The following is a 13,387-nucleotide window of genomic DNA, read 5'->3' as shown; positions in this document are numbered from 1 at the left end:
GGGCCTACAATTTCTTTCTTTTTTTTCTTTTTTTTATAGCAACAGCCGCAAGAAGAGAGCCCGAGGCGTGTGAGCCAGTATTCTGTTACACCTTTCACTCCCATAATGATCTTATACGCAGTGTGAGTGAGTGTGCGGACAGACTTCCTCACTTGGTGGCTATTTTAGGGCAAACTTAAAAACTTAAAGGACTATGAACGCTGCACACCCTGCCTTTAGCCACTCAGCCTTCTTGGATAATCTTTAAAACTAAACTAGCGAGGTCATTGATGCGCTGAATATTATAGAAAACCAAAAGTAAAAGGCTGGGAACAGATCCAAGTTTAACAAAGTGCGCAATGAAATGTTTTCACGTTGTAACCTGCTAAGCTAAAGTAAGCAAAAGTGATTTTAACACCAAGTAAGGCAACTATTTAATTCTTTAAAACTGATCATTTTGGTGTGAAGTAACACTACTGTTTCTGTTTACCTACATGGAGAAGGAAAATTGCAGTGGATGTATATTTTTCCTCCAAAATTGACTACTCTGTGATTTGTCTTACACATGGCACATTTTTTAACTATTGCATCTTAAACTCTGAAGTTATTCATTGGTGAAAAAATAAATATAGGACATTTTAAATGCAATGCACAGAGGTCTTAAAACAAAATCAACTAAATCTAGGAGAAAAAACAACAACAACATTATGAGCCAACACTAATCGTACTACATTTTGACCAATTCCAAATTCTTAATTTCATCACTTATTTAAACATATGAAATGCGATTTTAAAGTATGACTCCAACAACTCGCAGAAAAATGTTCCCAAGGTACTATTTGCGAGTTTTTTCTCGTGCACAACAGCATGCGGACTCGGGCAAGAAACAGACGGGTCTGGAAGACGAATGGCTGTTTCAGTGTGCTCGGCTAATAAAACCGAACAGAGAGAGGTGGGAGATAAAATGGAAAGATGGAGGAACGGTCATCATGAGGGGAATAAAGATGCAGCAAATGTTAACGAGAGGGAGGTGTCAACGCAGACCTCAGGGCTTGAACTTCTATCCCATCATGCAAAGCTCCAAGGTCCTTCCGGGAAAATCCCCACACAATCACGACGGTGTAATAAGAGTTGAGAAGCTCACTTGTCAGCCTCCGATTGCGCACCATTGCTCACCTCAAATAACCGGGGAACACAATAAACACGCCATAGATGACAGGACGAAAGGATCGCAACTACACGTCTGTGATGAAGACAAGCGTGGGTCAAAGGTGCACTGTTGGCCTTTGTTCTTCTGGGATGTGTGTTTATGATTCACAGCTTGTGATCTTTATCCATGCTGAGCAAGACTTTGGGGGAGGGGGCATCACAATCGCAGCTTCTGATGGAGGGGGCCCTGATAACACGTTTCAGTTTGAATTCTTTGAGGATTTAAATAATTTAATTTGACAAAGACGCAAAAACTCAACGCCATGACACTCCCCTCCCGTGTTGCCCACAAATACACACATGCCTCTCCTACATGCTAATTTCCAGCAATTTCTATTGAAGCATTGCCGGATACTTTTTACTGTATGACAATGTACAAGATGAATAGTAAGAATATCACTTAATGCAAAAAAAGTCAAATGTCACAAAATTAATGTTACAAAGTGATGTCTTTTTTAAAATGTGACACGGTTATATACATTATATATATGTATATATATATATATATGTATATATGTATGTACATATGTATATGTATAGTATATATGTATGTATATATATGTATGTATATATATATATATATATATATATATATATATATATATATATAGTCAATCGCTTAACAATACTGATCTCAACCTTTCATGTTTTTAAAGCACACCTGCTATAAAAAAACTGTCTCAAATTCAAATTTCTATGTTGTTCATTACAGTACAATAATACATTCATTTTCTGTACCGCTTGTCCACATAAGGCTCGCGGGGGTGTTGGAGCCCATCCAAGCTAACTTTGGGCAGTAAACGGGGGACACCCTAATTTGCTTGCCATCCAATCGCAGGGCGCAAGGAGACAAACAACCAATCACGCATACCCAGAGATAATTTAGAGTACTTTTCACCCTTTAAAGGGAAATTGACTATTTTTTGGTAACCCACAAATGTGGATGCCAAGTCTCATCTATCCATCTATCTTTTTCCGCTAACCCTCCCAGTCAAAATAGATTCGACGTCTACCACCGTCAATGATGAAGAATCTTGACGGAAATTAGCCCTCGGCTACAATCTTACATATTTACATATATATGTTCATTAACATGAATTATGTTCATTAAGGAGTGCCCTGTGAGGTCTCTGACTAACACATCTCTTGACTCTTATTCGAACAAGATGTCAAAAATGTCTCAAATTCAGCATGAAGATCATATTTTGAGTACCCTCGCTTAAAATTCTTCTCACAAATATCGCCAGGCATCGAATGGATCGCAGCACTAATGTTGTTGCAAGTGTGCGGAGGGATTGTCAAAAAAGTGGTGCTAGCATTCTTTAATTGCTCCCAGAAAGGAGTGCTGACAAAAGACATCGTGAGTTTGGAGTGGTGGATGAGGAGAAAAAATGATGGGGGGTGGGGGCTTTCTTTAGGGATGCCTGCAGCTGCCATCACCTAAACACCCCCACCTAACCCGCACCAAGGCCTCATTAAAGGTCTCCTAACTATAACTCATTCCCTCATCAATCACCTGAGAAATTAAGTGGTATTTTTTTTACAAGAACAGCAGTCAAAAAATGGATTAAGTAACATTTTTTGGCTTTGTTTGGATAGACTTCAGGATGGGGAAAAACTGGGTTAGGACAGTTGCTTAAGCACGCAACATAGAGAAAGAGCTATATTGTTGCATAATACAGTATGGGATGAGAACATGCACATTTGCGTGCACTGAGGGTGAAATTGCCATTTTCACTTACTGTATCACGCAGGTGAACCCTACAGTCAGCATAATAGTTGAATTGTATTTTTAATAGGGGTGTCCTGATTCCATATACACCCTGAATTGGTGGCCAGCCAATCGCAGGGCACGAGGAGACAAAGGACAACCATTCACGCTCACACTCATACACAGCACTGGGGGCTTCATCTAAATTTAGTTTTTCATTTTCAATATGCATCTCATCAGCCCAGATGCATGAATATGTCTGTAATTATTTATTTGTCTTCCAAGCTGCTTATCCTCACAAGGTTCGTGGGAGTCTGCAATTGATTAATGTCATTAATCAGGCCTCAGGCTCTGAGGAATAATGTGTATTCTATACATCCCTGTGATATACATTCCAAATGTCAATCTGAATTATCAAGTTTCATGAGATTTAAAGCTTCACCACAAAGTGCACAAATAACAACAAACAGATGAATAAATAATCAATCAATAATAATACTAGAGAATAAATACATTTGTAGTCAACACACCAACCAACAAACAGGAAAATAATCAATAAATAATAATTAGATACCAATTTTCTTGTACAGTTGTGCAGCACAAAAAAGGTTGTAAACATATTGTTTGGATATTCTGTCTTAAATTAATAAACTCAAAAAACAAGAGTTGAAAAAAGTTACACATTGCGCTAAATGCAGTGACAACTAAAGAGCTTAAAAGGTCAATAAGTAAATCCATTTTACACAGTGCGGTAAATCCCAAGTGCTTATCTCTGCTTCTAAAATTAACATGTAATCAATATTTTTCGAAACCCGAACATTTTCTCCTGATTTGGAAAAATCTTTCATTTCCTTGTTTGGTTGGTTGGTTGTGTTTGTGTGTTTGTTTGTTTGTGTGTGTTAGTTTGGTTGTTTGTTTGCCTTTATGTTTGTTTGTTTGTGTTTTTTGTGCACTTCCCAGTTATGTTGTTGACTACTTATTTATTGAGTATTTATTCATTATTCAATGATTATGTATTTGTTGTTTTTATTTGTGCACTTTGTGGTGACGCTTTAAACCTCATTATACATGACAATAAAAGCATTCAATTCAATTAAAAAACTACAGACTCATTAGTCATTCAAGCATGCAATACCAAAATAAACCATTTCCTCAAAACAAACCTATCAGAACAAAAAATAACAACAAATCTACTCAATCTTGAAACATTTGTTCACATTCACACACATCTATTAAAAAGCTACAACAATAAATTGATTTCCACCTTAACTCGTCAGCATTAGCAGGGTTTTGTAACTTGGTAGGACCCAATATTTTAGAATTACCTTGCCTGGACGTGACTTTTTAAATGACTTATTTATGTCTTTACTGAAACACGCACTTTGTGGAGTAGCACCACTAATTTCGTTATACGCAGCTGTTGTATAATGACAATAAAGGCTTTTGATTGATTTGATTTGATTGATTGATTGTTTGAAACATGGGGAAGTAGCCAGGCACAGGGAATAGAGTGCACTAACAAAAACTTTAATGATGTGGCAGGATTATCAAAAATTAACAAAGACTTTGAAAGCAAATAAGAAAATCAAACCTGAAGGGGAGAACGTGGGGAAACGAAGATCACAGGACATGAGCATAACAAACGCAGACGGTCCAACAAGGACTGACAAACACACAGCGTTCAAACAGACAGAAATGGGTTGACGAGACCATTAGAAACAGCTGGGTCCACCAGGAGTGGGGAAACGACAGGTGAACTCAATGGACAATCACAGGGACAGGTCACACAGGGGAAAAAATAAATAAAAATACTTAACAAAACCAACCCCTAACAACTCCCTCTTTCATTTTGAACACGTGCATGTGTGTTTATGAAAAAGTAGGAGATTGGATGATGGAAGTATTTATTCTTTACAAGACACTCCTTTTCAAGTACAGTACCTCCCGCAAGTATATAAAAATACAAACACACGGTATCCACTCGATATTTCACCATCTGCTCTTCTCCACCCACGCAGCAGCAGCAAGACTTGCGTGGGCTTAAAAAGACACCCACACATCCTATACTTTCCTTTTTTTCCAGTTCTCCTATACTTTATCACCCTTAACTTCCCATCCCCCTCCCTCCCTCCCTCCCTCACTCACACACACACGTGTGGTTGGTAACGCATCCTCACGAAATCAAATCACGTCCCCTTTCAATAATTTACCGAATAAGTAGCAGAGGCGAGACAAGGATGGATATACAAATGGAAATGAAGAGCAGCACTGGCTTGTATCTGTATCCTAAAGCTTTGGTACTTGATAAAGAGAAGATTTAAATCACGTGTGACCATGTGGAAGGTCGCGTGGGTACCGGAGCACAATGTTCAGCCCCCTCAGCAACTTTTATGCTCCAAGGCAGCAACGTGAAGCCTCCGCATAGACGTAAGTTCAAGTGCTTCAACCTCAGCAAAGTATGTTTCTCATGGTACAAGATGCTCACCAGTTGTATGTACTGAGGTTATAGAGGGGATATAAAAAGAAAACACTACAATGTCCAAGTCAATTGGACTACAGTAATCCCTCAAATATCGCGGATATTGTAGACCAGACATGGCCGTGATAATCGAAAAACCGCAAAGTAGGATCACCCCCATTATTACTACATACCAGTGGCGGGCCGTCGGGGCCTTCAAGGCCTTCTCTGCTGGCCTAAGAAATATCTGAATCATATATTATATTTTGTCCATCAATACTTATTAAATAATTCCAAATTGTCTGTTAGCTTCCTTTCATTGCTTTTCCCCCTGCTTGCACTGCTTCCAGATGTGTGTTTTCATTTGAAGCATTTAACCAATCACATTTCAGCCATTATTTGTTGCCAGGGTCAGAAATCTGCCTCGAGGCCTTCACAATCAGTTCTGCAGGCTCTGCTGCACTAAACAAGCGTCGATAAGACTGTTGCTTTAACCAATCAGAATTCGATTTGGTGACACCAGGCCTTCTCGCAGGCGTGGGGATACGTCATCGCTTTCACCAACTATGATTGGCTAGTGATAGAGTAGGCGGGCCAAAGCCAGAGTGAGCAAACTCAACCCACAATGGCCGACGGAGGAAAACAAATGGATTTGGTTGTAGATTTGCTGGCAAAGCCATTTTCAAGACGGACTTTTCAAGAAAAAAAAGCTGGACATCATTAAGAAAGGTCGGACAACTCCAAAGCAAGCAAGCCTGTCACAACCGGGAACGAACATTTTCAGCACTAAATCGAATAAAAACGTATGCCAGAAATACGACGACAGGACAGGCTCGACTTTCAGCATTAGCTTTGATGGCGATAGAAAAGAAGGAGGAAAGAAAGGAGGATGGATATTGTGTACAGTTAAAAAGGATTTTTGGTGAGTAAATTAGGGCTATATTCCTAAATAATATTTCAATTGTATGAGGTTATTATTGATGATTTTTTATGTGTCCCAGCTGTAGCTGCAGTAGAGTTTTTATAGCCATAAAATATTTTTTGAGGGTTGGATTGATTCATTGAAGGCGCTACGAGAAAATGCACGGACCACCACTGCTATAATTACTACATACCATACTACATGTTTTCACACCTATACAAAAGTCAATTATCAACAAGTGTATTTATTAAATATTACACTTATAAGCATATGAAAAGCCTGTAAGGTATTAATATCTAAATAGGAACCAGAACCGGGCATAGAATTATATCTAAGAAAATCAGTTGGATCATTTGTATTCCTTTGTTTTCTTCCTCTGATCATTTTTTTAATGTTTACGCTAGTCCATTTTTTTCTAATTAGTTCATCAGATCCTGATTTTTAATTAGGACACCACTTAATGTCCCATTTCTCCATCCAAAGCCCAACAGATGACAACATTGGAGCAGCTGTTTTCAAGCTTCACGTGTCCTTGATTAGCTCAAGACAACCCCATTGTTTGCACATATTAATCAAACTACCATTTTTGGGGGGTGTTTACTCAGACTTTTAGGGGGAAAAATGTTTTTAGAAGAGTCATAACAATAAATCTGAATCTCATTGATTACACTAGAGAACACAATTTTAGTTGAGTTAGGTATGCCAGCTGTTTTTAAATCATTTCTGGGTGCGGAATCCAAAACATACATCATTTTTTTTGTTTGGACGTTTGTTTTTATAACTTAAATGAAAAACACTCCTTAACATATTTTCCTGTTGTATTTAAATTACTGACTTAAAATGATAAAGGAATGAAACAGCCTTATATTTTAAATGGCATGTCAAATTATAATGTGCAATTAGTAACAACATAGCAAGTAGGTAAACTGTGAAGAATAAAAACGATGTGTGACACTCATTTTGGTTCTCGGTCCACATTCACAGCACTTAAATCCCAAGAGGGCCAGACCGGTATATTTTGCCCTCATAAGTTATAAATAACATCAATTCATTTTTCACACTCATTTCCCTCAATCATAATTGCACACACACACAAATAAATACGTCCTCTCGTTCACTGATGCTAATTTTGTTGTGAATCTTTTTTTTAAATCAATAAAACAGACTTAAAAACAAGAGCAATTCTGAACAACAACATAAATCTGTCTTCCATCCATTCTTTCATTAGTACATCGTATTATCCAAGAAAATATGATGTAGACATGATTATAAATTTATAGACGGTGCATTTCCATAGCCATTTTGAAACCATAATCACTTTTCCCTCTACCTTATGAATAATTGCATCAAAATGCATTGTGTTATGCACTCTCACTTTATATATGATATATCTGTCTGTCAAAAACAAAATCAGCAATAAGCAATATTAGCAACATTAGATGAATTCAGGCCTTTTTTGGAACGGCATACCAGCATGTTTTGCCTCGTCCATCCCCCAACCCTCGCACATGTTCAAATGGCATGCACACACACATGCACAAACACCCTCCATACGGATGAATAATGCATTTTTCATTGCCGATAACAGTGCATTAGCTTAAAGAGCATGTCTGCGTGCAGGAAAGCTGACGCGACACGAGTAGGAATAACAATACGCCGAGCGTTTGTCAGCATCAATGCTGCACACGAAAGGGACGTAAACCTTCTTGTTTCTCTTTTGTAACAGTGGAGAAATGATGTAACACCGACACGACCATCTAACTTCCTCCCACTTATTAAAGAACCTTATTCCTACCAGGGACAATTTTAGGTTTGAAGCTCCTCTGAGAATGAATAATGTTTATTATTACATGTTATGAGCAATATTGGATTTGATGTTTCCACACCCTGGTTCATGTTTTGATCATCCCAAATAACTAAAGTCCTTTCACAAAATAACACATTGCTACCATGGTGGTTGCCTTCCATAATAATGTGAATTTTCCAGTGTTCGTTGAATTATTTTGAGACTACATTTTGTAGACACCACATATCAAAACATGAATCAGCTGTACATGCATGTGTTCATTGTGACCATACAGACTTGCAATCTGTACCAAATAACCTTTCTTCTGTGTTTTTATTTTTATTTTTTCACCCCCTTTGAAAGCCTCAAAATACGCACCCTCCACTTTAATCTTATCTATTATTCACCAGGAGCAGGTGGGGGCGGGGTACAGGGGTATGGAGATGAATGGAGGGAGGAGAAGTGTGTGCTTGGTTGAGGATGATCAACACAAAAAAGGGGGCAACCCCCATCAATCCTATGTGCAACTCTTCCACCCGCTCTTGTCCAATAAATGTAAATGTAAATAACACAGATGAAGGAGTGGAAACCAGACAAAGACAATGATGCAGGAGGTGGCACAGATCCCTCCTCCAAATATACTGACGCACTTCATGTGGGCATATGTCAATAGAGTCTCGCAAACAAACACTACAAGGGCCACTTTAAAAAAATAAAGAGAGATTACCAAAAGAAAAAAACTGATGCCAACCAGCCAGGTAAAAGAACATGTTAAAAAAAACAACTAAACATTATGTGTGTGGTTGTCTTGGACAAATCAATTGAACGTCAGGGATGATTGTGATTATTTGTAGGCATCATGTTTGTGAGGGAAGGAATGGGTTCATGTAGGAGTGTGTGAATATATGACACGCCTGCACCAAAAGTGGGAAAGTGTCCCTCATGAGAAATGAGAAAGTGGGACTAGAATTGGGACACACACCAGTAGTGTCAATCACAAACTCGGAGCCAAAACAGCTCTATCCCACATGCTCTATTTTACAACTCAACCAGCACACACTGTAATACGGTATATAATTATCTTTTTATAGGTTACATCAATGAGTGGTTAAGTATTTCTGGCTATTGATGATTAGAACTGGGTAGGATATAAGTATTAGATTATTTCCATGGGGAAAAATCACAGAAAGTATATATATATAAAAACCTCGATCAATTGAATTACATTTTCTATAAATTATTTTCCTTGAGCGCTTCACTTCATTAAAGTTCCAGGGGACTTTCTTTCAGGCATTTTGTGAACCATTTTTCCTCATAAGACAAATGTTTATATCCCTTGACATTTTGGAGTGGAGTTGAAATCATCAAACTTATGAATAATTCCTGATATATTATATTGAAGAAAAAAACATGGATAACTAAATTAGAAGTAAAAAATGGCTTGTTCAAAAAAGTTGAGAACATTTGAAATTTTGACAGTTTTTAGTATTCGTAACGTAAATTATAAAGTAGAGTATAAAGTACAGTTAGCTGCCTCACGTGCTGCTAACCACTTTAGTCACTTTTTTCCCACCTCATTTCATTTTTATTGTATATTAAAAAAAATTATCAGTACATATTGGTGTGTTCACTTTATGGCGAAGCTTTAAATGTCATTTTACTTGTATAATTACAATAAAGACATTAAAAATTTAAAACCTCCAGACTACTGAGGGACTATGTGGTAACCTCCGCCTCAGTCTGCAGAAGGTCCCCACCTTGTGGACTTCCTGTGTGTGGCTCCAGTTTCTTACCTAGGTCTACAATGTCTTGTGTGTCTTGTGTCTGTCTTGCTACTGCAACCCAAGAAATTTCCCGAATACAGGATGAAATAAAATTCTAATCTAATCTAATTCAATCTATTCCATTTTCTGCTAAAACTTTATTCATTTATTCATCTTCACGTCCTTTGTGGTTCCATACTGGCCCGTTGCTGAGACTATTGGTATTCACAGCCAGTGGTTAAAGTGGAGCCTGTAGTAGATGGTTGGTGGCTAATTCCCTTTTACGGTCAGTTTAAATGGGATTTCACTCTTGCGCTTGCTTTCAAGACGATACAGTGAGAGCAGAGGATTATGCTTGAGAAGGACGCGCACCATGTCGTCAAACCCTCACTCATGAGCAGTGTGCGTATTTGTGTCTGCAAGTTCCCGCTGAGATTCTAAGCAACGTTGACAAAACGACCAGCTGATCTGAAAATGTACAGCGCTCGGGTACGATGTGGGGATGTGAAAGAATGTGAGGCGGAAGTCAAGAGTGAAGAGGGAGTGCGGAAAGTGAGTCACTCACTTACCATCAGTGGTGATCAATATCACTGTCTGACAGCGCAATGCTTCAGCTTTTACCGTAAATCATGCACTACTATGAAGGAGACTCTCATAACAAACAAACTCTTCATACGCATACCGTGCACGCCTACTGTGAGTGCACCAGAAAATGATTCTGGAGAAGCCAAATAAGCAAAAGCCACCCATTTTTGTCTCTCAAGTGCAATTGCATTACTGACCGGAGTGACTTGACAACTTTTGTTGCAAACGGTAACGGGGAAGTTAAAAAAGAATTTACTGCAGCACTGATGTCCAAACAGTTAAAAGAACTCACTGATTAAGCTCCACATCCAAAGTGAACGTCCTGCCAAAAGCCTCCACTTGAAAGCTGGCCTGGGCCACGTGGTTGACCTGAAAGTGTATATGCGAGAGAAAAAAAGGCCATCAGTTAAATCTATTAGCATATTTATGAGTCAGAACCTAATGAAATGCATGCCTCAGACAAATGAACACGGATGGATGGACGCAGGCTATCGCCAGCGACAAAATGGCTGCTTATTAAGACATCAATGTTGATTAAGACATCAAGTCATCGACGTACGTACTTTGTTTCTGGTATTGAAAATGATGAAATGTAATGTGGGCACATGCTCGTTTGTTTGTTGTTGTTATTATTTGTGCACTTCCCTCCTTGTTTATGTTGAGACTACTTATTATGTTGACTTATGTCTACTACTTTTTGCCTCGGCTGCACAGTGAGAGTGAACAAAAAGAGGAGAGGGAAGTGCTGGTCCACAACTTCGGATTTTAATGACAAAATAATCATACAAATAAGAAAAATTGGGACAAAGGGGACCTAATCAAACTTAGACAGGGGAGACACAAAGCAAACGCCGAAGAAAACATCACTTACTCAATCCAATACAGGGAAACATGAAGCAATAATTCCACAACATACCATCTGTTTAAATAAACAGACAGGGGTTGATTACAAAATACAAACACCTGGTCACACAAGGGAAGGGAAGCCAGGAAGGACACAATAGGTGAAACGCATACAATAATCACATGGACAGCACACACAAATGGAACCAACACACATTCACACAAAAACCTAACAAAACATAACAGACTATTTATTGAATTTATTTATTTATGTATTAATTTATTTGTATGTTTGTTTGTTGTTGTTCCTTTAGCATTTTGTGGTAAAGCTTTAAATCTCATTATATTTGTATAATGACAATAATAGCCTTCAATTCAATTCAATTAGTGCTGCGAATATGAAAACATTCAATATGGTTGGACTGAAACAGACTATACAGTCTCTGGATCAGAACACTGATATTATACATATATAATATAAAATACAATATGCATTACCGAAATCGCATGAATGTGATTTGGAGTTGGATTCTCATTCCTATTCCGAATTGGACGCAGATGGTGCACGCGCCTTGATTCATTCATTCATTCATTCTACATCCCTCAGGGTCATTGAAACCCCACCAACAATCATTCCAGTGGTCCCGCCCCCTTCCATTGGCTGGCTTCATTACAACATGGATTCTACAGGACCTCAGCATGGGGGGGAAGGAAGGGTCAGTTCCTTGTGCTTAACCAAGAGTGACCTTGGAGCACGCTCTCTATTGTTAGCAAGCATGTCTCTACTCCGTTAAATGCAAATATGATATATATATATATATATATATATATATATATATATATATATATATATATATATATATATATATATATATATATATATATAATCTCAAATGCCTGGTGGGAGGAGATGGCATTCATTGTGTGCTTTGTAATCCACTAGCAGTTACATTATTGATTCGCAAGTTTTCATTCCACACTTTCCAAGTGGGGACACAGACCATAAGCAAATAGACACACCAACACACCCAGGTTAGTTCCATTTGCAAGGTTTGTTTTTCCACCAAGCACAACACTTTGTGCAACTGCTCCACTGTCGGTGTTGATATTTGCGTCTGAGATTTATAAATAACCCAGAGAGCCTATGAATAACATTCGGCGTATGTGACATCCTTTGAAAACTACTGGACAGGTTTGTTTTTAGATGTGTGGTGCTAAAAAAAAGAAGAAGCTAGTAACTGATCAAAATATTCTGGTGTGATGTTGCAGATGATTGCTATCTCTCTTGAGATTGTCTAAATATCTGCTTCAATTTATACTAGCCAATTTCTTGGTTGAAATATGTAGACAATTTCACCCAGTCATTGTTGAGTTGTTTGCAATATCCTCCTTTGCTGAGTTTTTCCCCCCTCATTTAATATTTAAATTTTGAATCACTCATTTAGAAAGAACTTATCATATTTTTCATAACACATGATGTGTTTCGTAGACGTGTGTCAGTGAGAATACGCACATTTCAATTTAGCACATGGGTGCTTTTATCGTGTTTGGGGTGTTACAAGGGACAAAGGTTTAACAACCGCTACCATCTGGAGCTCACGACACACTCTGAGACCCATACAAAGCCCACCCACATTAGATGACACGACATGGTAGGGTGACGCTAAATGATTTTTTTTGTTAAAAATGGACCCATCAGACACGCTGCATCGCAAGAATGGCTCGCAGTTACAGCCATACTTATGAGGACTGCAGAACATTGCTTATTATGAACTCTACTCTTACACACATCTCTTTGTTTTTTGTTGCTCGACTGAATCCGGGTAATAGCCTTTATACATCAAGTCCAAAGGAGGAGTGAGACAAGCCGATATAATGCTAAACCCACAGGGAGCGGTACTCACAAGGCTGACTATGGTGCAGAATCTAGAAGCAAATAATATTCAATGCACAAAGAGTTTTTTTATGACAGGGATGCAGAATTCACTTTTATCACTACTATAATGATTTTCCTCATAGGGACATCATGGATGTGATATTGGTGACCGATAGGACTATTTTTTGGGTATCGGACTGTATTGGATTTGGTCACAAGATCGGATCTGATCCAGTAGTCGCGGGTGGCGCTTTT

The 13,387-nt window shown here is 38.3% G+C and overlaps 1 protein-coding gene across 3 annotated transcripts in view; it reads right to left on the bottom strand.

The window, feature by feature from the left end:
• Positions 1 to 13,387, bottom strand: part of adam22 (ADAM metallopeptidase domain 22) — a 50,625-nt gene that overhangs the window by 35,441 nt on the left and 1,797 nt on the right. For all 3 annotated transcript variants that reach the window (XM_077598339.1, XM_077598342.1, XM_077598340.1), the window contains exon 3: positions 10,706 to 10,782. In XM_077598339.1, coding sequence (XP_077454465.1) covers positions 10,706 to 10,782 — 77 coding nt within the window. The remainder of the gene's footprint in view (positions 1 to 10,705; positions 10,783 to 13,387) is intronic.

Source organism: Stigmatopora argus, chromosome 4, assembly GCF_051989625.1.
Source record: "Stigmatopora argus isolate UIUO_Sarg chromosome 4, RoL_Sarg_1.0, whole genome shotgun sequence".
Classification (NCBI taxonomy): Eukaryota; Metazoa; Chordata; class Actinopteri; order Syngnathiformes; family Syngnathidae; genus Stigmatopora; species Stigmatopora argus.
This window is presented reverse-complemented; position numbering and strand designations above follow the sequence as displayed.